This window comes from Alternaria postmessia, assembly GCF_024291825.1.
Source record: "Alternaria postmessia strain BMP 2775 chromosome Unknown scaffold_48, whole genome shotgun sequence".
In the NCBI taxonomy this organism is placed as follows: domain Eukaryota; kingdom Fungi; phylum Ascomycota; class Dothideomycetes; order Pleosporales; family Pleosporaceae; genus Alternaria; species Alternaria postmessia.
The window spans coordinates 129,181-152,901 of NW_026260121.1; the positions used below are offsets into that span (position 1 = coordinate 129,181).

The 23,721-nt window shown below is 53.2% G+C and overlaps 10 protein-coding genes across 10 annotated transcripts; 4 read left to right on the forward strand and 6 right to left on the reverse strand.

The window, feature by feature from the left end:
* Positions 1 to 6: 6 nt before the first annotated feature.
* Positions 7 to 645, reverse strand: J4E82_007298 (uncharacterized protein; the record flags this gene model as incomplete). Its single annotated transcript, XM_051733544.1, has 1 exon — positions 7 to 645. One exon carries the CDS (start codon positions 643 to 645, stop codon positions 7 to 9), a length of 639 nt encoding a protein of 212 aa, XP_051586727.1.
* Positions 646 to 1,244: 599 nt separating this feature from the next.
* J4E82_007299 (uncharacterized protein) lies at positions 1,245 to 2,589 on the forward strand (the record flags this gene model as incomplete). The annotated part of the gene is made up of 3 exons (XM_051733545.1): positions 1,245 to 1,317; positions 1,438 to 2,309; positions 2,359 to 2,589. The coding sequence occupies 3 exons, from the start codon at positions 1,245 to 1,247 to the stop codon at positions 2,587 to 2,589; spliced, it is 1,176 nt and encodes a 391-aa protein (XP_051586728.1).
* A 959-nt stretch (positions 2,590 to 3,548) lies between these two features.
* Positions 3,549 to 4,709, reverse strand: J4E82_007300 (uncharacterized protein; the record flags this gene model as incomplete). The annotated part of the gene is made up of 1 exon (XM_051733546.1): positions 3,549 to 4,709. One exon carries the CDS (start codon positions 4,707 to 4,709, stop codon positions 3,549 to 3,551), a length of 1,161 nt encoding a protein of 386 aa, XP_051586729.1.
* Positions 4,710 to 5,556: 847 nt separating this feature from the next.
* On the forward strand, positions 5,557 to 6,305 carry J4E82_007301 (uncharacterized protein; the record flags this gene model as incomplete). Its single annotated transcript, XM_051733547.1, has 4 exons — positions 5,557 to 5,608; positions 5,655 to 5,673; positions 5,730 to 5,801; positions 5,858 to 6,305. The coding sequence occupies 4 exons, from the start codon at positions 5,557 to 5,559 to the stop codon at positions 6,303 to 6,305; spliced, it is 591 nt and encodes a 196-aa protein (XP_051586730.1).
* Positions 6,306 to 6,770: 465 nt separating this feature from the next.
* On the reverse strand, positions 6,771 to 8,337 carry J4E82_007302 (uncharacterized protein; the record flags this gene model as incomplete). The annotated part of the gene is made up of 2 exons (XM_051733548.1): positions 6,771 to 8,105; positions 8,155 to 8,337. The coding sequence occupies 2 exons, from the start codon at positions 8,335 to 8,337 to the stop codon at positions 6,771 to 6,773; spliced, it is 1,518 nt and encodes a 505-aa protein (XP_051586731.1).
* A 1,017-nt stretch (positions 8,338 to 9,354) lies between these two features.
* On the forward strand, positions 9,355 to 10,579 carry MRI1 (S-methyl-5-thioribose-1-phosphate isomerase; the record flags this gene model as incomplete). The annotated part of the gene is made up of 2 exons (XM_051733549.1): positions 9,355 to 9,869; positions 9,916 to 10,579. 2 exons carry the CDS (start codon positions 9,355 to 9,357, stop codon positions 10,577 to 10,579), a joined length of 1,179 nt encoding a protein of 392 aa, XP_051586732.1.
* Positions 10,580 to 10,835: 256 nt separating this feature from the next.
* J4E82_007304 (uncharacterized protein) lies at positions 10,836 to 11,124 on the reverse strand (the record flags this gene model as incomplete). The annotated part of the gene is made up of 2 exons (XM_051733550.1): positions 10,836 to 11,015; positions 11,065 to 11,124. 2 exons carry the CDS (start codon positions 11,122 to 11,124, stop codon positions 10,836 to 10,838), a joined length of 240 nt encoding a protein of 79 aa, XP_051586733.1.
* Positions 11,125 to 11,386: 262 nt separating this feature from the next.
* Positions 11,387 to 15,777, forward strand: J4E82_007305 (uncharacterized protein; the record flags this gene model as incomplete). Its single annotated transcript, XM_051733551.1, has 4 exons — positions 11,387 to 12,006; positions 12,053 to 14,044; positions 14,094 to 14,654; positions 14,703 to 15,777. The coding sequence occupies 4 exons, from the start codon at positions 11,387 to 11,389 to the stop codon at positions 15,775 to 15,777; spliced, it is 4,248 nt and encodes a 1,415-aa protein (XP_051586734.1).
* A 371-nt stretch (positions 15,778 to 16,148) lies between these two features.
* J4E82_007306 (uncharacterized protein) lies at positions 16,149 to 17,222 on the reverse strand (the record flags this gene model as incomplete). Its single annotated transcript, XM_051733552.1, has 1 exon — positions 16,149 to 17,222. One exon carries the CDS (start codon positions 17,220 to 17,222, stop codon positions 16,149 to 16,151), a length of 1,074 nt encoding a protein of 357 aa, XP_051586735.1.
* A 3,059-nt stretch (positions 17,223 to 20,281) lies between these two features.
* J4E82_007307 (uncharacterized protein) lies at positions 20,282 to 22,390 on the reverse strand (the record flags this gene model as incomplete). The annotated part of the gene is made up of 3 exons (XM_051733553.1): positions 20,282 to 20,881; positions 20,933 to 21,516; positions 21,592 to 22,390. 3 exons carry the CDS (start codon positions 22,388 to 22,390, stop codon positions 20,282 to 20,284), a joined length of 1,983 nt encoding a protein of 660 aa, XP_051586736.1.
* Between the last annotated feature and the right edge of the window lie 1,331 nt (positions 22,391 to 23,721).

Genomic DNA, 23,721 nt, shown 5'->3' on the forward strand with positions numbered 1-23,721 from the left:
GACCACCTAGACCGCCTCCTCGGAAAAAGCTGACTCGATGGGCTTGTCCATGAATGCAGCATGGCCCACAACTGTGACACCAGTTGCGCCAATCAGCCAGAGAACTGTAGTAAAGGGCGAGGCCCAGAGTCCAAGAGGAATTGCAATGACGAAAAGCGTAGTGTACAGCTGAGAGGTAGTGGCACGCCAGCTACCGAGCTGGAGATCATTTCCCTCTAGTTTGCCGATTCCGAACATGCCACCAACTACGAGGCAGATGACGAAGAGAAGCATCAAGTTGGTGAGCAGACTGTAGATGCTGAGCATGACGAAAACAGCGGCATAGTTGCTCGAAAAGTAGCCCAAGTTGTAGTTGACCCTGCTCTGTACCTCGCTAAAGTTGGCGGGCTTAGAAACACGCTTGAAGTCGAAGAACTCGGAGATGGGTCGCAGATTGGCGAACCGAGAGGAGACGGAAGTGTTGCGCAGACCGTCGAAACGTCCACCGAGGTTCATCCTGGATGTCAGGGCATCGATGGGAATGCTGAAGCGCGACATGACGGATGGTGTGTTGGCTGTGGGTTGAGGGGCGGGTGATGCTTGCTGGCGTTGGTCGGGGGTAATGAGGGTCTGCTGTTGTTCTTCAAGATCTTTGGGGGAAGTCATGGTCAGTTCAGGCGCTGATAGTGGTGAAGAGATCGAGGGAAGGCTGGAGATGTGTCCTCTTGCCAGGAATGAGGTTGTAGTGTTTATAGTGGATGGCTGCCTTACGTTGGGGGAAAGATTCGCGAGAGAGTGAATAAGCTGACGCGGCTGAAGTGAGCGTAGGTGAAATGGAAGTGGTGTGGGAGGAGAGGGTTGCGTGTCGCTGTCCGTATTGGAACTTTTGTTGGCCCCTGCCGCGAATCCCGTAGTTCAGGGTCGTGCCTGCCCATACAACACAGCCACAGAGCGCTCAAACCGTCAGCCCTGATCCCCTTAGCCGAATCTCACATGCAAGTCCTGGAGAGGCCACATTTTTTGTTTCGAACTCGGCAGCTTGGGGTGAAAGCGGATAGCAAGAGCACCGGGAAAGGCTTCACTTTATCTCTTGAGCCTGCTACCATTGTGTCTCATTTGTAGCGGTCAGACCGATCGGGCCACGTTCCGTCTCTACAGCGGGCTCACGGCACTAGAACATCTGGCTGCACAGGCCTGCAGCCTCCCTATCACTTTGCTCCAAGACCCGCCAACTTTCCAGGCAACCTCCCGGATCAACCCCAGCCATGAGATCTCACGCGTTGCTCGCATTGGTCTTGTGCCTCTTTGCAGCATTCGCCGCTGCCTGGACCAAAGAGGGTGCGTAGCTTCTCCTGTCGTGTCTCGTCTTCCATTGCATGCTTGCGGCCACATATGCGCCTTCCCCACATGCCTTTCCCCAGCTCCAGCTACGAGCTACTTGCTGACAGCTTCCGGCAGACCACGAAATCTTCCGTATCCGTGACGAAGTGGCCAAAGCAGACGGCGCCAATGTCACCTTCTACGATCTCCTCGGTGTCAAGCCCAGCGCCTCCCAAGACCAATTGACCCAAGCCCTCCGCAAGAAGTCGCGCGAACTTCACCCGGACAAGGCCCGCAAGGTCTTTGTTGCCAACTATGCTAAGAAGAACAACAAGAAGAAGCCAACCAACAAGGAAATTGAGGCACACTTGAAGAAAGTCACCGCCGCCTACCAGCGTCTTTCCGTCGTTGGAAAGATGCTCAAGGGCGCCGAGCGCGAGCGCTACGACCACTTCCTGAGGAACGGCTTCCCAGCATGGAGGGGCTCTGGCTACTACTATGAGCGCTTCCGTCCTGGCCTTGGCTCAGTCATTGTCGGTCTACTCGCTGTGTTCGGTGGAGGCTTCCACTACTTCGCTCTGTTGATGTCATGGAAGCGTCGCAGGGAGTTTGCTGAGAGGTACATTCGCCAGGCACGCAAGACTGCCTGGGGTGATGAGAGTGGTCTTCAGGGCATCCCTGGAGTCGACGATACCGCCGCACCTGTCAACGCCGAACAGTTCGAGAAGGATTCTGCCGAGGATACACCAGAGGAGCTAGCCCCACGCAACCGTCGCGAGAGGCGCGCTATGGAGAAGGACGCTCGCAAGCCAAAGAAGGCGCAAGCTGTGAAAAAGGCCCGCGCCGATGGCATCAGCACCCCCGTTGAGGCAGAGGTCATCTCTGGTCCTCAAGGAGCCAAGAAGCGCATCGTCGCTGAGAACGGCAAAGTCTTGGTCGTTGATTCCGTTGGTAATGTTTTCTTGGAAATTGAGAACGAGGATGGTATGAAGGGTGAATACTTGGTCGACGTACGTACATTCAACTCTTCGAGACATTCAATAAGCTAATAGCATACAGCCTGATGAGGAGCCTAAGCCTACTATCTACGACACCCTCCTGTTCAAGCTGCCCAAGTTTGCTTACAACCAGTCAGTCGGACGTGTCCTTGGAAAGAAAGAGATGATTGACGCTCCATTGCTTGAGACCTCTAATCTAACCGAGGAGGAGGCCGCCATCCAGAATGCCACCGCGCCCAACCTTAACGGCGAGGCAAGGAAACGCAAGGCCATGGCCAAGAAGGCAAGGTAACTGCTTGCGTGCGACATAGCATATGCTGTAATGTTACAAAAGTTTAGCATCTATGTTTGGTTGTTGGTAGACAAAAAGGGTACTGGACTATGCATGTGCGTGTAAGATACAGAGATAGACTACAATATGAGCCACGCAATGCGAAGAGCTTTGAGCACTCGCACCAAATGCCCTGTGTCGCCGAGATCTTTTCTACTCGTCATGAGTGCATCTGCAAACCAACCGCAGGCCTACATGCTAATCAAAGAAGCATTAGTGTGCGGAGTACATAGCTCCAGCGCTACCAGCACCGACTGTAGTACACGCCGCTTCCAAGTTTCCTGCCACCACTTTCACCAAGTTCGAAGGAACAACAAGTCCGCAACTCGCTCTTTGACAACGGTTCATTATGGGACTAGTATGTAAATCTACAGGTAGTACCTCGAGCTCAAACGACCCTGCGATGCGCACACATGCTAAACGTACAAGAACAGAAACTCCCCCCACTCTTTTCAAACGCCGACTAAACGCCAACATGATTAACGAGCATCCATGGATACTTCCCTACGATCATAAGAGAAACGTGACAACAATAGTAATAAGAACGCTTGAAGATGGCAGACTCGGACAGTCCCCCCAAACCCGAAGCCGGTACCACAGTCAGAGCAAGTGACGAAAAAGCAACCTGCATGAGATGGTATCACAAGCCAAGCAGTGAACCCGAAAGCAAGGAGACCCGCACGCATGCATGCAAGCAAAACATAAACAAGAACCTCTTTCTCTTTTTCACTTCCTCTTTCCTCGCCTGCTCACACACGGTAATAATCTTCTATCATGGACAAAGTGCTTGCAGACACTGCTCTAGCGCGTTCCACCTCCGACGCATACGCGAACCGGTATACGCCAAACGGACTCTTCTTGAGCGTACTACTTCCCACGCTCACAGTACGCTGTTTTGCAGGCTGCTGTTCGAGATCCAACTAGAATCGTTCTCTTGATCCGTTGCCGTGGTTCTCGAACAGATCGTCTAGATAACCACTGGGAGTCCGGCCGCCAGGGACATTTGTGCCGCCAGGTACATTCAGCGACAACTGGCTTACGGCGTGGCCGTCTTGACCGTAGATGCTTCTCGTATTACCGGGTTGGCCGAGAGTTGCAACGCTGTTACGGTTGTATACAGATAAGCCGTCTCGTGATGGTGGCGCGCGAGCATATCCCCCGCGTGACGGTGGCAGTGATGGCGATTCCGGTGGTGACATACCGGATCTTGCGCTAAATCGGTTTCCTGGGGTGGAGAGGGAGAGCGCTGAAAGATTATTGGGGTTCTGGCCTCCGATGTGCATCTGTGGTGATCCAGCAGCAGGGGCTGCGTTACCAGATGCGTAGTATCCTGCAGGAAGATAGGTAGAAGATCGGGCCGCTACAGAATCCCGCAAACCGGCGGCGCCACCTGCAGTTGGAGAGAAGAACAAGGACGATGCCGATTTCTGTGCTGCAGGCGCACCAGCGAAAGCTTTCGACGACTTGCCAATGGGGGCGGCGTTTAGGTGATCCAGAGACATGGTCGAACTCGCTCCGACCACATTGTACATTCCCCGCTTCTTACCAGGCACTGCTGACATGGCCTTGATATCAGCCATGTTCTGAGCCATGGCCGCCCGCTTGACAGAACGATGCAACGACCACGCAACGAGACCGCGCCACGCCAACACCGCCGCACCGAAGAAGGCGAGAATAGCACCGACGCAGATGAAGACGGTTCCATCTGGAAGATCGGACTTTTGCATAAAGGCAGCACCGGCTGTGTCTGGGACTTTGACATCCGGGATACCGATACCGGCTAGTGTTGGCGCACCTACAAGATTGAACACACTCGTAGACCCTGTCTGGGCAGCCGTACTAGAGGGCGTATCTCCTGTTGTTGCGGCCTCGGTGGTCTCGGAGGTGGCGACTTGCGATGTGGTTGCAGCTTCTGAAGTCGCTGCTTGTGATGTCTCGGCGGCGGAGGTCTCGGCTGTGTTTGTCGCTGCGTCGCCTCCTGGTTGCGTGACAGTGGATAGGTCGGGTGCGTTCTCGATTTGAGCGAGTACGGTAGGAGCGACAACGAGCAGCAGGCCTGCGAGGCCCACAAAGGGTCGCATCGTGGGTTGTTGTGTATAGGTGTGTGCGGAGGCAGGGTCGCCGATGGGCAGTGTGCGGAAGGGGCCGAGTGGGTTCAGGAGATGGCGTGGTCAAGGCTCGCAGTCCAGCAGGCGTATTTCAAGACTCGATTGGTGAAGGAAAAGCAAGGAGAGGAAGACGCAATCGCAGGTGATATCGATAGGACAGAGAAGCGCCGAAACGAGTGACGGGGAACGAGAGGAAAGGCTGATGGTGGAGTGCAAGACGGGGTCAGGGTAACAAGGGGCGGAGTCGTGGACCCGCTGGCAATACGCGTAGTCTGAGCGCCCAGTTCGCGTGATGTCTGGCCGTATTCGATGTAGACTAGCGATAGGAATTTTATCGAAAGAGACAATAATTAGAAGCAGGTTGCTTTGCGCGATGATGGAACAATCCGCGTGCCAGGCCTGGAAGCAAACGGCTGTTGACGTCTGCACTGGTTGTCTGGCTCAGGGATGCAGGAAAAACATCGGTATGCAGGGCCAACGATGACAGATCCCAACCCAGGAACGTCGCTTCTATTCTGGGACCTGCGTGATTCGAGTGCTTAGGGCTTAGCGTCGAGCTCTTTTCCTCTGTCAAGCCCACCAATCGGCGCCTCGACCCTCCGACGGCCTCATTCTCTTGGCATCAAAAAGCTGCCGCCCTTATCGATAGCAAAAAGTGGTTTGCGAACAATCCACCAGCACCACACGACTGCGATCCTGACGACTGCGCGAGCCATTACTTTCACCCTCCAACGCTACATCGCTAGAAACGTAGCGAAACACAAGGAGCTTCATAGACGACTGAAGCTCGCCGACGAGGGTCCCAGGACCGCGTGCAACCATGGGTGTCGCGAAGAGAACGCGCAAGTTTGCGCAGACGAAGAGGATCGTTGGTATGTGTGGCGTCATGTCTAGATGAGCTTCTGTTAACACTATCAGGTCAACGAGATGCTCGACTGTATGCGACAACGCGCCCCACTGCTGTTTGCGACGTAAGAGCTGATCATACTGCAGTAAGAAGAATCAAATGGCTGGTGAGATAGAAGCAAAGAAGAAGGAGGATGAAAACAAGGCAAAGCGAGAAATGTATGTATCTCGGATTTCGATTCGAGTAAAGAGCAGGCACGACTGACACTTTACAGCCCACAAGTCTCCTCGGCCCTCTTCTTCCAAGCCAACACTGCCCTCGGCCCGCCCTACTCCGTCCTCGTGGACACCAACTTCCTCTCTCACACGGTGCACGCCAAGCTCGAACTCGACAAGGCCCTCATGGATCTTCTCTACGCCAAGGCCACTCCAATTATCACGACCTGCGTTATGGCTGAGCTCGAGAAACTCGGCCCAAAATACCGTATTGCGCTCAGGATCGCTCGCGACGAGAGATGGCAGCGCCTCAAGTGCGAACACAAGGGCACTTACGCCGATGATTGTATTGTGGACAGGGTCCAGAAACACAGAATCTACCTGGTCGCGACAAACGATAGGGATCTCAAGAGGCGCATAAGGAAGATTCCTGGTGTGCCGATTGTTAGCGTTGCAAAGGGCAAATACGTTATCGAGAGGTTGCCAGACGTGCCTGATAGCCATTAAGCTGGGGACAAGGATAATGCGAATAGGGCCAAAATGGGTTATATGCATAGCGAAAGGCGTTCAGGTCATACCAAGCAGTCGATGCTATCTCAACAAGTATTTCCACAATCATCGAAAGAAAGAATGAATCATCAGCTCACATGTGGTTTTACAAGCAATCCGGAACCTTTTGATGTTTAGGTTCATTTGCATGTACGACGAGTGAAAGCTTGGTATGAACAATTTAAAATGCAGGATCTCGCAGCTACAGACATTCTATATGAGCGTCAAACACAGCGCTCAGCACAGCTACCACCGGCCGAGCACTGGTTTTCTGTCCAGCAATCCATGACATCTACGAACCGGACGCCTGCCCAATGCGAAAGCACCCTACTCGCTCAACAATGCCGAACGCTCCAAACGAAGATGAAAAGTGATGAAGATGTAGAACAGTGAAGGATAAAGGTGTAGAAGAGAACAGCGCTCTCAGTACACGGAACAGCTTGTCTGGGCCCGAGTAAGAGCCTGCGTGAACATAGTCTGCATGGCCATGTAGTGGAAGATGATACCTCCCAGCACAGCAACATGCCAGATGTTGTGGGAGCAGCCTACGTAATCGAAGAAGCCAGGAAAGAAGCGTTCGGGCGTCTTGCTCGCATACAACAATGCACCGGTAACGTACACGAGCAAACTCTTAGTGACGGGCGCGTAGAAGTACTGTGCCCATGCGACGCCACGGGTATACGCGAGCTGGCCAAAGGGCAGGAAGCCAGTCAGGGCGAGGGAGCAGTAGAAGAGAACGCGAAGCCAGGCCATGTCCGCTCGATTGAAGGTCGGATGCCAGGGTAGAATAACGCCGCCAACGCCGAGAAGTGCTGTTATGCACATGTATGACCAGCGGGAGACGGGTTCGCAGTAGAATGCGGCGTATTCAGTCGTCATGATAGATGCGGCGACGAGTAAAGAGATACCAGTGTAATCTACACAGGCGAAGCGTTCAAGCAATGTTTGGTGTGATATGCTGTTCATCGTGTGCCAAATGGTCGAACAAGCCAGGCATTTGCATGCCGCAAAGAAGAAAACTGCCGCTATGAAGATGTCGGCCTTGGTCGACATGCTGAAGTTGGCACTCGAAGGGTAGAAGTAGAAGGCAATGGCAAGAACCATGATGAATCCGAGGAGATGTGTCCAGATATTGATTAGCTCGTTGTGGAGGCCGAAAATGGATCGAACGCAAGCCCACTTTCCTTCTTGAAAACGGTAGCCCTTGAGGATATGTGGGTTGACTCGCCATGGCTCTGGTAGATCCTCGTAGTGTATCAGGCCGTGTGCTTTGGCTCGCTCTAAGGCCCGTTGGACGGCGTGCTCAACTCGGAGTTCAATCGTTTCACGCGCGCGTCGTGCCTTGTCTAGACCACCGTCCACAACACCCTTTGCGATCTCGATTCCCTCGTCCATCTTTCTCCGACCTTCCTCATAGAATTCCTGTGCATAGGAACCGATCGATCCGTCTCTTATGGCGTATGCGCGCGTCTCAAACTCGGTCAGATAGTTGTCCATAAGCACTATTCCTTCCAAGACCTTCTCTCCTAGGGTCTCTTTCCGTTCCATCGCATCTTTGTAACGGCCCTCCAATGTCTCGACGAATACGGAAGCCTGTCGTCGTCCGGCCTCGATTGCGCCATCGGATATCTTCGAGCAGGATTCGCGAACGGCAAGCAGGGTGTTGTATGCGTATTCGACACCGGCGTCGTACTTGAGGTGGCCATAGTCTTCCAGGAAGTCCATCCGGCAATTGAGTTCGACCAAGAAGTTTCGAAGCTACATACTTGTTAGTACATGGTAAGCGCATACGTACTGATTTACTTACCAACAACTGGAAGTTCTCTGCTTCCTGCATGCAGGGTCGTGTATGCCATGAGTGACGTCTTTGGCGTTGCGCAGGTCTCTGGGGAGCGATTGTGCCGTAACCTCGGTACGTGGGTTGTATAGGCTCTTCTTGTGAAGCCATAACTGCTGTGCTTACCCCAACGCTCGAGTTCGAGCGCGGCATGCGGGGCATCGTTATATAAGTCTGGCGCGAAGCTGCGCGGGGCTGTTCGAGGCGTGGCGATCTCTCTCGTTCGACGTTCCAATCGATATCGGGCCCAAATTACGAGGGTGCAGCAAGGCGCGGGGAGGTAAGGCGATTGGCTGATATGCGCATGTGCACAGAACGTCTCTCTGGCTGGGTGACCGCCTCTGCTTGTGGTGTTGGGAAAGATAAATAGTGAGGATGTGGGTCTTTTTCTCCGCCTATCGGGGTGACTAGCAACGGGCGTGGTTGCCGAAAACGTCTTGGTTGGACGACACAGTCCTGATGGGGCGAACAACTAGAGGGAGCAATGTCTTCTTGTATTGTACAGAATGGGGTCGAAGCAAAGGCACGGGAGAGTCAATTGAGTGCGTAGCGTACAGGCATGGGGTCCGAGTGTTGGCGTCGTCATGGGGCTACCGCGGTCAATTCACTGTCGGGTTCCTGACACTAGGACCCTTTATTTCTGCGGCTCTTGTAGGGCTGAGATGCTGCACTTTTCAGGTGGCAGTGAAGGGTTCCATCTAAAGTGTCTGTTCCGTCTCCTTTGATACAGATATCGCCCAAGATACTCGCTATACAGCAGAAATGAAAACTCGACGGTTCATGTTTGTCCGGCTCGAACACTGAGGCCGTTGACGGCCTCGCCTATACCGGCAGGTGCGTTGCTTGGTGGCTGAACCCGGCCTTGGCAATGAGCCACACGTGGCTTGATTTCGTCATCGCGTGCCGTCATCCCGAGGTGTCAAAACTTACGACCTTTGGCGGAGCAGCGGATGGTTGATACCAGGCTATAGACCGTAAATGCTTCGTTTGTATTATGCTGTGTAACTTGCTTTGGGCCGCACGCATGTTTAGGCCCAGACGTTCCCACGTGCTAGCGTCAATGTCCGCGGTCTCCGCGGGATGGGGCTATTGAAACCCAACGCTCACCATCTTGGCATTTAATTTTTTGCGGCACGTTGGAGTGATACACCAAACTATCGACTTTTCGAAATGGTACTCCAAGCTATCAAATACTCGCGCGGCCAGCTCGAGATTCTCGACCAGCTGAAACTACCCCACGCTGAAGAATATGATGGCATCTACTCCAGCACTGATGCATGGCACGCAATCAAGGATATGCGAACGCGAGGAGCGCCAGCTATCGCCATAGTCGCTGCTCTCGCTCTCGCAGTTGAGCTCACAAACACGAAGCTTTCTTCAGTAGCAGAAGAGGTCAAGATTTTCATTACAGAAAAGCTGGACTACCTGGTAACGAGCAGACCAACTGCCGTCAACCTTGCAGACGCAGCTGGCAAGCTTCGGAAAATTACCGAGGAAGCTGCTGCGAGTGAGGGAGCGAGTGGAGAAGCCGTGAGAGAAGCATATGTTGCCGCTGCCGAGAAGATGTTGGTCGACGACGTGAGCGACAATGAGAATATCGGCAAGCATGGCGCGGAGTGGATAATGAAAAATACGGAGGCAGGAAAGCAGGGACCTGTGAGCATGATGACACACTGCAACACCGGGTGTGTACGATTCTGCATCAGATATTTTCAACTGCTAATCGTACAGATCCCTCGCAACTGCAGGATATGGTACAGCGCTTGGAGTGATCCGATCTCTACATGCCAATGGATCGTTGAAGCACGCCTTCTGCTCTGAAACGCGACCATACAACCAAGGCTCCAGACTGACAGCATTTGAGCTGGTCCACGACAAGATACCGGCAACTCTCATCACAGACTCCATGGCCGCAGCGCTACTCCGACTACGGGGTGGAAGCGAGAATATTGCGGGTATCGTGGTTGGTGCTGACCGGGTGGCCGCAAATGGTGATACTGCCAACAAGATTGGAACCTATTCATTAGCCATTCTTGCAAAGCACCACGGCGTCAAGTTCCTGGTTGCAGCACCGAGGACTACTATTGACCTGAAGACCAAATCGGGGTCAGACATCGTCATCGAAGAACGCCCAGGGAAGGAAGTGACGCTCGTCAAAGGACCGAGACACGATGGAGTCACGCTAGATCTTGGTGTTGTTGAGACTATCAGTATTGCAGCCAACGGTATCGGTGTATGGAACCCAGCTTTTGACGTCACACCTGCAGAACTTATTGATGGTATTATCACCGAGGTAGGTGTGGTTGAGAAGGACAGCAATGGTGTGTTCCATTTGGATGAAGTCTTTAAGATGGAGGGTTCCGAAGTAAAGCCCTCGACTGTCGGTGGCTTGTGAACAGGTACCCAAGAGCACGTACAAGCGCATGCTATGCCCCCTTAATGCTAAGACTCCAACATGTCCATTCTGCTAAGAGCGCATTGATCATGCTTGTATCCATCCTCGCTCGTGTCATCCATCATGCTCATGAGAACGAGGGTACTCGGTCGTTATTCTCGTAGTATTCACGGCGTGCTTGCAATATATCCGACCCAGAGTTGGTGCAGGGTGTACATGGTTCATATCGCAGAGCAGACGCATGGCTTTGTAGATCTTATTTGGAACCCTTTTCTTCGGTTCCGGAAGACTTGTCAGGATCTTCCGGAGTATCTTTCAACTCTTGCTCGGCCTTCTCGGCTTGCGCCAGGAGTGCCTCAATCTTTTTTTCAATAGAATCGAGGTGACTCTCCAGGGCGGCTGCGGTCTGTTCGCCTCGCTGCAGTTCCTTGAACGCCTACCCGAGCTGTTAATTCCCAAAGTACAGCAATTGCCACAAAACTCACTTGGGCAAGATCAGCCTCGGAATGCGATGCAGCACCTGCGCCGTTCTGTGCGTTCGACATGATGAAGATGATGTAAGAGTAGTGGATGTCGGGTCCTGGTGCTTACCGACGAGGCAAGCGCGTCCTCGAAGATGACGACTGAAGCACCTTAGCGCGAACTTACCCTGGGACCTCCAGGGCTGCGCGAGCAGCACAGACTCTCAACCTCCCTCATTACACCTTTCGCCATTCCCGCCCGTACGCGCTCCTTACATCTTTCTAGTTCTTGTACCGCATGCGCGCATCTCCACTGCTCTAATCGACCCGCGATAACTCGCCCGCCATGTTCTCTGGGTCCAACTCGTACTTAGGGGGTGGGAACAGTGCCCGACCGGGGCAGCCTCAGTATGGGCAGCAGCAGCAACAGCAGCCCTTCCAGCAGCCTGGAGGCTTTCAGGGTGGATTGGCACCTCAGCCGACGGGATTCGGAGGAGCTCCAATGCAACCACAGTTTACTGGCTTTCCGGGCCAGCCGCAGGGCTTCGGACAGCAGCCAACGGGCATGCAACCGCAGTACACAGGCTTTCCAGGGCAGCAGAACCAGCAATTCCAGCAGCAGCAGCAGGCTCCCCAGCAGATGCCCTTCCAGACTGGCGCGCCGCCGCAACAGCAGCAGCAACAACCGCCTGCTCAACCGCAACGGCCGCAGCCCACGGGCATGACATCGGCGCAGATGGCTGATTCGTTCCGCGGCAGCTCTGCGTCTTCAGTGCCACCACCCGTTCCTGCCAAGACGACCAAGATCCCGAACATACGGCTGTCCTTCATCACGGCGCAAGACCAGGCCAAGTTCGAGCAGCTGTTCAAGTCGGCTGTTGGGGATGCCCAGGCTTTGTCCGGAGACCAGGCGCGGGACCTCTTGATGCGCTCCAAGCTATCTGGCGATGCGCTTTCCCACATCTGGTACGTTCAGCAACTTGCACGCATAATCCAGTGCTAACAAACATAGGACCTTGTCGGATACGACCAAGTCCGGCCAGCTCCTGTTCCCCGAATTTGCGCTCGCCATGTACCTTTGCAATCTCAAGTTGACCGGCAAGGACCTGCCCAACTCCCTCCCCGAGCGAGTCAAGAACGAGGTCTCTAGCATGGTGGATATCATATCGTTCGGAGTCGGCGACGATTCGTCAAGCCGCCCAACACCGGCGAGCAATGCCCCGAAGTTCAACGAGCCTCCTACAATCCAGCAGCCCCAGCCCCAGCCATCGAACAGCCAATTGTTGAATACGTTGGTCACGCAGCCGACTGGATATGGACAGCAGTCAATGGGCATGCAGCCACAACCTACAGGTTTCGGACAGCAACCGACTGGTATGCAGCCGCAGCCCACTGGCTTTGGACAGGCTCCTGGTGGCTATAATGGACCACGTCCACCGATGCCTCCGATGCCTACCGGCTTTGGCTCAAACCTCGCGCCTAATCAGACCGGCATGGCACCTCTCAATGCGCAGCCAACCGGGATGCCAGGTCAGTGGGGTCTAGCCAATACCCCAGCCACTGGATTGCCAAACATTGAAGCTTTGGCGCAACGAATGATGCCTCAGACTGGCCGGGAGGGTGGTAACCATACGACTGCCGGTTTGACTGGTAACGCCACGATTCCCTGGGCCATTACGAAAGGAGAGAAGAAGCTGTATGATGATACTTTCCGAGCCTGGGATGGCATGACCAAGGGCTACATCAGTGGAGCGCAAGCCCTCGAAATTTTTGGACAGAGTGGACTGCCCAAGCCAGATTTGGAGCGCATTTGGACCCTCGCCGACTCTGCTGACAGAGGTCGTCTTGACCTAGATCAATTCGCGGTTGCCATGCATCTGATCTACCGTAAGCTCAACGGCTACCCCATCCCCGCTCGTCTCCCTCCTGAGCTGGTGCCACCATCTACGCGCAACATCAATGACTCTATTGGTGCGATGAAGAACTTGCTACGTGGAGATGCCGAGGACAGGAAGAACTCTGGTGCTTTCCTTCAGCCTCAGCGCACTGGTGTTAGCTACCTAAAGTCTCACTCGTTCCGCGCTGGTAGTCCGCAAGCCGGTGGCCGAAAGGATGCTACAGTTTTCCGTAACAACGACGATAATGTAGGATACAAGTCGAGCGCTAGACATCGTCTTGGTGGTGGCGGTCGCTCGCCTTCACCAGCGCAGCCGGCTTCTCCTTCTTCAGAGCGATCTGACGAGATGTCACTTGACCAGCTGAGAAAGTCTGTCAAAGAGAAGCAAATCTTGTTGGATGCCATGGATACACAAGACGAGAACGCAGCCGATGAAGACGATGCGCTGGATCGCCGAGACCGCCGAGAAGCTGAGGATCTCTACCGCCGCATCCGCAGGGTACAAGAAGACATCGATGCCCATCCCAAGGCTTCACTTAGATCGTCTGACTCGGATGCTGAACGTCGTGCCCTGAAGCGCCAACTACAGACCTTGACTGATCGCTTGCCTGAACTTGCGTCCAATGTTCGCAGAACAGAGCGTGAGATAGCAGACGCTCAACTTGAGCTGTTCAGACTCAAAGATGCCAAGGCACACCCTGGATCCGCATCTACCATCGTGGGTACTGGACCTGGCGGTGCGGTGACTGAATCCGACCGTCTGAAAGCTCGCGCTAAGGCTATGATGCAAGCACGCTCTGCTGCGTTGACCGGAAAGCCTGCTCCTGCTAGCGATGACACTGGCGCTGCAACTGAGCGCTTGGAGAAGGAAAACTCGCGCATCAGAGCAGAGAGGGAGAACAATGAGCGCATGATCCGTGATGTTGAAGACAGTGTGAACGAATATACTAGGGGCCTAGAGTCGAGCTTGAAAGAAGGAGGGCATGACAATACAAGCGAGCATGAACGACGCAGGTGGGAGGAGGCTCTAGGTGTGGAAGATGACGTTAAGGACTTCATCTTTGATCTGCAGCGCAGCAGCCGGGCTTCGCGCATCCGCAAGGACGAGTAAGTATTATCCGATAACTTTGGCAACCATCTTGCTAAGCTCGCACAGTAAATCTCGCGATAACTACAGGGCCCGTTCAGAGGAGAGACGGCCAGCAACATCTCGCTATGAGAGCCCTGCTGCTCGTGTCGACCCTCCTCCTCGTGCATCAACAACTACACCCGGCGGTGGGTCATACTCGGCATACAAGACTCCAGAAGAACGTGCGGCATTCATCAAGCAACAAGCTGAGCAACGCATGGCCGAGCGCCTAGCTGCCTTGGGTATCAAAGCTCCTGTCAAAGCTGGCGAGACACCTCAACAGCGTGCCGATCGTGAGAAGAAAGAACGTGAAGAGAAGCTGCGTCAGGCTGAAGAGGAAGATGCGCGCCGCGAAGAAGAGCGTCAAAGACGTCTCAATGACGAGTCCGCAGCACCACCTGCTCCGACTAAGAGCAGCGGCAAGAAGCCCGCACCGCCACCCCCAGCTTCGCGTAAGAACAAGACAGATGTTGCGCAGCATGATGTGCAACAAGCGGAAGCAGAGTCGAAGAGAGCAGAGAATGACATGGCTGAGAAGGCTCTTCGCGAGCAGCAGGAAGCACAAGAAGCTGAGACAAGGCGCATGGAGTATGTATACATCGATCTATCCTCTACGTCTATACTAATAAACACTAGGGACGAGGAGCGTAGACAAGAGGATGAACTTGCCAAGGAGCGCGAATCCGCTCAGGCTAGGCTTCGTGCCCTGGAAGAGCAAGTTCAACAAGGCAAGCTCAAGAAGGCCGAAGAGAAGAAGCGCAGAGAAGCTGCTTCCAAAGATGCCAAGGAGAAGGAAACTCGACTGGCCGCCCAGCGCGCTGAGATCGAAGCTGCTCGTGAGCGCGAACGTCAGCTGCAGATGCAGCTTGAGGCACTCGACGACGACGAGTCCTCGGATGACGATGGCCCGCAGAACATCACGCCTCAGGACACTACACCCACCGCCAGTCAAGAGTTGCCGCGTGATACTGCACCTCCACAAGCACCACCAATCCCCCAAATTTCGCACAACACACCACCATCGTCCATCGCCAGCCCGCCTGCGTCTTCGGTGACTAGTCCTCACCCTGGCTTAGGCGACACTGAGACCAAGAACCCATTCTTGAAGAAGATGGCAATGTCGAACCAGGAGAACAGCACTGTCTCGACACCTCCGCCCCCACCGAGCAACACAAGCGAGGTGTCCACGAACCCTTTCCACCGTCTCACTCAAGAGCAAGCCAACAAGGCTGCTGCGCCTACGTTCAATGAGCCTGCTCAACCTTCAGCGCGCAGACTAAGACAAGACGATGATGACTGGTCTGTCGTCGACTCAGACGACGACGACTCATCCGACGATGATGAGGCACCCCAAGGTGGCGCCAAGCAGTTGGCTTCCATGTTGTTCGGTACCATGGCACCACCACGTCCACTTTCCTCCATGGACAACAAGAGCCCGCGTGCTGAGAGTCCAGCTGTGACATCACCGCCCGTTGGTATCCCACCACCTCCTCCCATGCCTACGAGCGGTGCGCCTCCGCCGCCGCCGGGCCCACCACCGCCACCAGGTGGTTCTGCACCTCCGCCACCCCCAATGCCTAGCATGAAGGCTCCAGGTGGAATGCCGAACCGTGGAGCGTTGCTTGGCGAGATTGCTGCTGGCAAGGGGTTGAGGAAGGTAGAGACTAAGGACAGGAGCACAGCTTCCACTGCTGGACGAGTTTTGGGTTAGTGTGTAGGTTTATAGAATTGTAGTATAATCGCGTCTGTTTAATCTGAACTCAAATTTGATCTTACGATGCTAGCACACTGCATGGCCATTTAACGTATGTTTTCTAGACCGGCTGTTGTAGTATTGCTACGTCCCCAGCACAAAGGATGATACACACCGGAATTCTTCAAAGCGGTACCTAACAGGACCATACCCTAAGATACTTGCATGATGTTACTCTACTGTGTTACTAAAACAAACAACGATGTAGGTTTCGGTCCATGGTGTTCAATGAGACTTGCTTGGAATCAGTACTTCTGCATGCACCAGATATATCTTGCTAGTTCTACTGCCGGTGTATTGTAGTCATGTATCATCTATTCTGCTCCAACCTATACCTGCTTCTGGTCCATGATAATAACACCCTTTCCCTTCATTTTGCCTCCATGCGCTAACTCAACCAACTTCTCAATCTCACTTAACCCCTGAAACGGATTCGTCTGCACTGTAATACCATGCTCTGCAACCAGTTTCAACATATCGCGCGCCTCACCTACAGTAGAGATGACCGACCCTCTGACCCTGATATCGCGAAAGATGAGCTCATGATACGGGATTACCACGTCATCCGGTTGCGCAATCTGAATCATAGTGCCATGCATTTTGGTGATAGCACATGCCGTAGCCGCCGCCGAGGAAGCATCGCTTACGTTCAAAGTAGCCGTCGCACCTTCATTGTTCGTACAAGCATGTACAGCTTTGATGATATCCTCTCTGCTTGTTCTAGCATCAATGATAACATCTGCACCACAATGCCGCGTGAGTTCCAAACCTTCATCTCGCGCATCGATACCAATAACGTTCAACCCCATTGCCCTTGCAAACTGCACGCCGAGATGACCTAGGCCACCTCCACTACCTACAATGGCTATCCATTCTCCTTTTTTCACGGCAGACAAGACAATGCCACGGTAGATAGTGATACCCGCACAAGCCAGCGGAGCAGCAGTCTCGAAAGACACCTTGTCAGGTAACTTTGCAGTTTGCTCCGCATCAATTTTCGCGTATTGAGCGAAAAAGCCGTGGTTTGTCACACCCAGGAAACCACCAGTCTTCTGGCAGTATTGCGGACAAGCCGAGGGGCCTTGACATTCAGCGCAGGTCCCACATGCATGGTATAACAGTCCTGCCATGACCCTGTCGCCTACCGCGAAGTCCTTTACGGAAGAACCTATGGCTACGATGGTACCGGCGCCTTCATGAGAAGCTGTGCAGGGAAGGGGTGTGCCCATGTTGCCAGCAGAGACCATGGAGTCTGTGTGGCAAAGTGATGCGACGGCGACTTTAATTAGGAGGTCTTTCGGTGCGAGGTCTGACGGAAGGGGGATTTGGTGAACTTTGTACGGTGAGTTGAACTCGACAACTTGCGCTGCCCACATCTTGGTTGGTAGGTCGGGAGTGGACATGGTGAATGGTTCTTGTCTCGACAGGGAAACGACTACCTGCTTGCCGAATTCGAGGGCTCTAAGGTCTACGGCTGTATCTACCTTGAGATCGGCTGTGATCGTAGTATTCGAGATATGCGATGATAAGTTCGCCGTACAAAAGAGCATGCGATGTACACTCGAAAGGTCGAGATATGACGTTGCTGAGGGGTAAGTGATGATAGTGCACACTGCTAAATCCGGCATAATTCCATCTGGCAAGCGCCATGTACTATTCAGGCAATGGCAGTACTAGGAAATGGCAGCAATCCGCCGCCTCTCATTTGACATTGTCGTAGCCAACGTCGTGATCGAGCAAGGGTAACTTCAACCAGTCTCGCATGCATGTGCTCTATCTCGAGTAAACTCACCGCGAAACACTGTCCCTGTTCCAATTTTACTTATGAACATAGAGGCTTCATGAGACTATATTGGAAAGATGCTAGACGCGACGACGCAAGCTACCGGGAGCGCGACTAAGACACGACGGCACGTGATAGTGGACATCCAACTCTATACAGGGGCCCGTCAACGGCCTTGCAAGAGTCTCGACCATCACCTAGTTGATCAGGTACCAAGCCTACAGGTCTTCATAATAGTCTAAACGTAATACAAGCCTAAACGTAAAGCAAGGACAAAACATAAGAGAAGCGATCTCGGAGCTGGACTCATCGGTCAAGAACCGGACAAATGACATAGAGGAAAGTCTGAGTGGAGCGTACCACTATTGACCAGAGCATCGAGCCCACAAAGTGACCTTGGCTGTGAGCTTGACGGAAGCTTATGTGGTAATGATCGCGTTCTGGACATGCCTCTGCAGAAATGCTCTGATCTCGAATAGGACAAAAGGAACCCATAGTCTAAGAGTGTCCGAGCAATAGTCATAACCAGTCTTGCGATCGCGATTGAATCTCGGGAGCGAACCTTCCTATCCAAGCCACCTCAAGATGGGAAAAATAAGCTGGCAGGAAAGCTGCATGTATAGCGGAAACTGCCGTGGGCGAGTCGCGTTTCTGTGCATGGCCGGGTACAGCAACCGCACTAAATAAGTGATTGGAAGTTCCAAGATTCACTGGAAACCGGTGCTGAGGATCGGCAAAGTTGATTAGTAGGACGAGGTGGCTTCAAGGTTCGATGAGCGACATGATAGAACTGTACATGTCGATTCCAAGGTTGTGTTAGGCAGCCTCGGTAAAAGCAAACCGGGCAACACTCGTGGTAACGACAACAAATACAACGCCATGAACCCCTGTTCCCCCCTATTACACGACTATCTGCAACGCTTTTTCGGCTTTAACCTCCTAATTGGGAGCAGGAAGCTGTCCATGGATCGTACACACCGCTTAACGCCAAAAGGAAAATTTAGACACCGGCACTTGCATGTGGTCATCTCACCATCGCGTTTAGTATGACACCATTACTCGTTGCAAACACGGGTGTTAGCGCGCAGCCCGCTCCCTTCCGCGGACCCCTGCCATCCCCACTTAAAAAACATGCTGAATGCAGCGAGAACCGCCACCGCGGCATTTTTGCAGCGAGGACAGAGTGGGAAACGCACAGTCCATCATGGGCAAAAGTGAGAAAGGCATGCGAGCGGATGACGCGGATGATTGTCGCCGTCATGTACAGTACGGTATGGGAGATCTAGATTGCGATGTCCCTGTACTGCAGGTGGTCTGCTGTGTGACTTGAGGTTGCGCGGACTAGGGGTCTGATTGACAGGGGAAAACAGTCGCAGTGGGTATATTCACAAAGTGACTTGTGTGTGCCGGAACTGGATCTTGTTCTCTTCTTGTGCTCCATTCCTTCTACTGTCTGACGGGTATAACGGCGTGCCAGCCTTGTTCTACATGTACCTAGCATGTGGGTGGGGGAATTGTTGGGCTACTACTGTACTATGGCGTTATCTAAGGCGTTGGGTTGCAAAGTGAGGCTTCTCAGAGCTTGGGCGGAGATGCACAATATTTGTGGCTTTTACTCTAGGGACAGCATTCCTTGCCGGATGTATGCTTCCCGCGTGCACGCAGCATCCGAGCACGAAGCCTGGGGGCGAAAACGGTTGTTTTGCTGGGGATTCGAGTGTGTGCAAGGACACGTGGAGGTGAGTAAAGTTTACGTTCCCTCATGACGATTCTGTGGGCGATGTTACGGCAGAGACACCTAGCGTCGGTGGTTTGATCGGACCTTCCAACCTTGCTGTCTCGTCATTTCGACCGCCTGGCGTAGGCCATGCCAGTAACGCTTTCATGGCCATGGCCAAGGCGTTCTATTGTTTAATGGCCACAGTGGGCTGACAATGATGCCTTCCCACGCTGCCACTGCCTCGGGATCTGCTGAGAGTGCGTCATTGGTCGCGGCCTATGAATCCGCAAGATGGCCGGTACTCCTACCTATGGAGACTAGACGCATGTGAGGGCTAGAACGCGAGCGAGTTCGTTAATATCTGTGCAGCCCAACCAGCGCAGAAAGGGCCGATGGGCAAAACAGTGAGGATTCCCCGTGAAGAAGATACCGAAAAAAGTAAAAGACCATATGAGCAAGGGTGCGGTTATGAGTACAACAGGTTTACGCGCACAAAGTAGGGGCGAAGTCTAGGACGGGCAATGCAAGACAATATGTTACATTAAAACGAAAGTGAAAAGGATACAGAAACAGAAACTCCAATGATACTACAGTGATGACGAGAGCAATATAGGAAGGAAAGGATACTCAACTATCCAAACCAATCCAAGTACTGGCTTCGTATCCTTCGTGTTTCCTGATCTCATCTTGCTTATTAAATCATCATCTCATCGTCAAAATTCCTTCCTTCTTTGATAACAACGACAAAAGCGAATGCATCGAAAGGAGATTGGTGCATCCCCCACTGCCCGGCAGCGGAGAGCCCCAAATAAAGCTCGTTCCAGTTAAAAGAAAAGACGCATCATATTTACCTAGGCAACTCTCAATTTGTGAAATGCCAAGTGCGACGATAGCCATGACTTTAAGGTTGATGCATTAGGTGCTATGCAACAAGTCCAACTCAAGTAAAAAGCACGTACCTAGAATGTTCGCATCTGAGGCATCATGCCGGTGGCTACACCAGGCGGCATTACCGGTGCACCCGTAGCGGAAGGGCCCAAGCGATGGAACATCTGGACCAGGCGCTCTCCGACACTGGGTTCAAGCTCCGTGCCATCCCTCGCAATCTTGACTTCGCGATTGGCATTCCACGGGTTGCGGAGGCCCCGGGTACGGTAGAATGGTAGGCGGTTTGTAGAGACCCACTCAATCTTGAAGGGCTTGCCCCAGCTCTGTGGCACGGCTGAAGTATCGCCTTCGGCTGGTTGGGGCGCCTCGTTTCTGTCAGTCTTGTCGCCTTTGTCCTCACCCTCCTCTTCAGCGTCGGTGTCGGGGAGCTCTGCTTCCCAGAAAATCGTGCCGCGCGCAGAGTCGTCAATGATTCTTCCACGAGGTGCCCATTCTGTTGCTGGGGTCGCGATCGACTTTGGCACGTCTGTCGTATCTGCGATCGTCTCTGGTTTGGGTGCCGAGCCTGTGATAGGAGCGCCATCCTCGAGGATCGGTGACGCCATACGGGCGTAACCAAAGTACTCGCCCGACTTGTTCGCGGAGAAGATGAGGTAGACATTCTCAGCAGACTGGGTTCTGTCAGCCAGCTCTCACAGGCATGGAGTTTGTTATGCACTTACCTGGAATGCTTTGTTCAGTACATCTTCATTGTGAGACTGTGTAGCCCAGATACCGTTCCGAACACTGAGCTCCAGGTCTTGCAGCGTAAGGCTTTTCACAATGAAGTATTTCGTGGCAGTATCGGCAGATGATCTGTGATCTTCAATACTCTTGTGCGATGGTGAGCCGGCCGCGTCTTCTGTAAGATTATCAGTGACACTGTCCTGCATCGGTGTCGCTGGCCGAGAAGCGTTCTTTTGCTGGCCTATCATAGCCGAGGGTGCTGTAGGGACGCCTGATGCCGGAGCAGAGCTGCGTCGAAGTCGACAGACTAGGCGCACACCGTTGAAGCGTGAGTCGTGGAATCTGTGCATTGCAGCCGTGCACGATGCTTCCGTGCGATAGTTGACAAACGCACAGTTGCTCTTGGATATCAAAAACAGACTTTCGATATCCTTGGTAGCGTCGCGAGAGAAGTGGTCCTTCAAGGCGACTATCGTGGTTCCAGGTGGGAGATTGCCAACCCAAAGTGCGTGTCCAGACTGTTTTGGTTTGCGAGGCGGCCCGCGAGGTATGGAACTCATTGGCCCAGAGCGAGGTATGGCTATGGTCACATCAGCAACTGCACATACGATACTCCAATGGTATTATGTGTAAGGACAAGCTTCTGTATACTTACCAGGAGATTGCGCAAATGGTGCACCGTATGGAGACATCGAGTCCCCTAGAAAATTTCCAGTGGCCATGCGAACACCCGAGAAGCCGCCATCGACATGCGAATAATCGGCAACGTGGCCTTGCATACCCGTGTTCGTCAAACTGGCCTTCCTTTCGTACATCAATTGATTCTGAGTACCGAACCCGGGGTTGAATTGCCCTTGTGGTCCGTATGGCGCCGGATAGTACATGTACTGTGACGCCTGCTGATAGCTCTGGTATGGGGATGGCATCGGTGCCACCCCAGCTAGACGAGGCTGGTTTGTCGCGAAGGAAGGATAGGCGCTGTATTGTGAGCCCTGTTGAGGCATGAAGGGTTGTTGGGGAAGCCCAGTAGCAAATCCAGGTCCGTATGAAGCATGAGTGGACATGTTGCTAGAAGTCATCTGTAGGTTCTGTCCGAGTTGGTATGCCACAGCTGACGTGGATGCGCCAGACAACGAGCGGGGTACCGTTTGCGGATTCGTTGAAGCATTGTCGTTGGTGCCATAGTTGGGTAGTGCGCCTGTCATGGCGCCCATGTTCAGTGGTGATGTACCGTGTTCCTGGGGCTGGTGAGATCCGTTCGCATGGGTCGATGATCGAAAGTCGGGTCGTAGTTGGCCATGAGGTAGGCCACTGAGCTGAGAATAGAACGGATCGCTACTGTCTGGAGATTTGAGGGATGTTGGAAATGAACCGGAAGTATTTCCGTCACGCGCAAGACCAGTTGTCGCGTTGTCCATGGCATGAGGCCGTGGACCAGGTGGTAGGTCGCCCATGTGTTGTTGTTGTTCGTAAACGACAGGAAGTGGTACCCACTGTTGGACCCAAACGAAAGCCATGTTAGTCCATATTACAACTCATACAACGAGGTCTAGAAAAACGAAAGTATAAAGGCCCGATTCGAACCAAACTTCCGAACATAGGAGAATGCAACATACCTAATTCTATATCAACGTATCCTTGAAGAGGTGTGGCAACCCGGAAGTGACGAGTACCGAAAGTAAGTCGCTTCCTAGGAGAGATGACGAACAAAGTTTGCCAATGGATAAGGGAGGCTGTGAGGTGATCGCATGTAAAAAAAGAAGCCGGCAGGAGGAGAGACCGTTTGAGGGAAGATGAACGACTTCGGTTGATGTACTACCTTGGAGAAGGAGCTCGCTTAGGGCGGAACGAAGATGATGGTCAGAATTACACAACCACTAAGACGGCAGAAGCGATCTCTCAAAGCCCTTATGAGGTTGGAGACGGCGCAACGGCAGGGACCGCAATGGGCAAGCGTACGTGCGGCAGATATTAGGAGCTAGGGTCCCGAGGATGAGCTCATTGATTGGCCTGGTAGGAACGGGAAGGCCACAAGAGGGATCTCGCGAGTTTTCTGCCTCAATCGCCGCTGGCCGCAGTAACTGACCGTAGCTTGATTGGTTGTCGGAAGGCTGGCCGTGGCTGACAGGATTGACGTAGAATGACAGGGTCTAAACCGATGCTCTGGAGGCGAAACGATCACCAAAAGCCCAGCGAGGAGAAGATAATTGGGTGCCTGAGTCAAGGAGTAGTAGAAAACAAGTGTTACGGACGTGGTATATCATCGGACGTGGCGAGTGATACCGTTTCTAGAATGCCATGGGCCGACAGCGCTGATCATAGACTATCTTACGAAAGCTTAGCGGGCCCTTCCTAGCAATCTCCGGCAGGCGGAAATTTAGGGTTTGTTCTGTATACCGAAAAGCAGTTGGCGCGGAAGTGCTCGCGTCAATCTCTCGAATCGAAACTTGCCGAGAAAGTAGAAGAAAGCATTATATTACAAAAGCGCTCCAAGACCATAATACCAGGGTGTCCGCTAGCACCGGCTTGCACTGTAACAATTCTGCCTAGATCAAGATGATGAAGTAATTTGACGCCGTCCATGAGAACGGGCCCGACATGCATGCAAGGCAGGCTGACCAATTGAGGGAGCTACAACGACGGTGGACCAGACGCGACATGCACGAACTGAGCCGCCCAGAAGACTCCGGCCGTTTAGGAAACAGGGAGGAGCCATGGACGCCGCGTGGACAGCATTAGGGCGTCACGATAATGACAAGGCATGGAGCCAGCGTAAGGAGCTGAC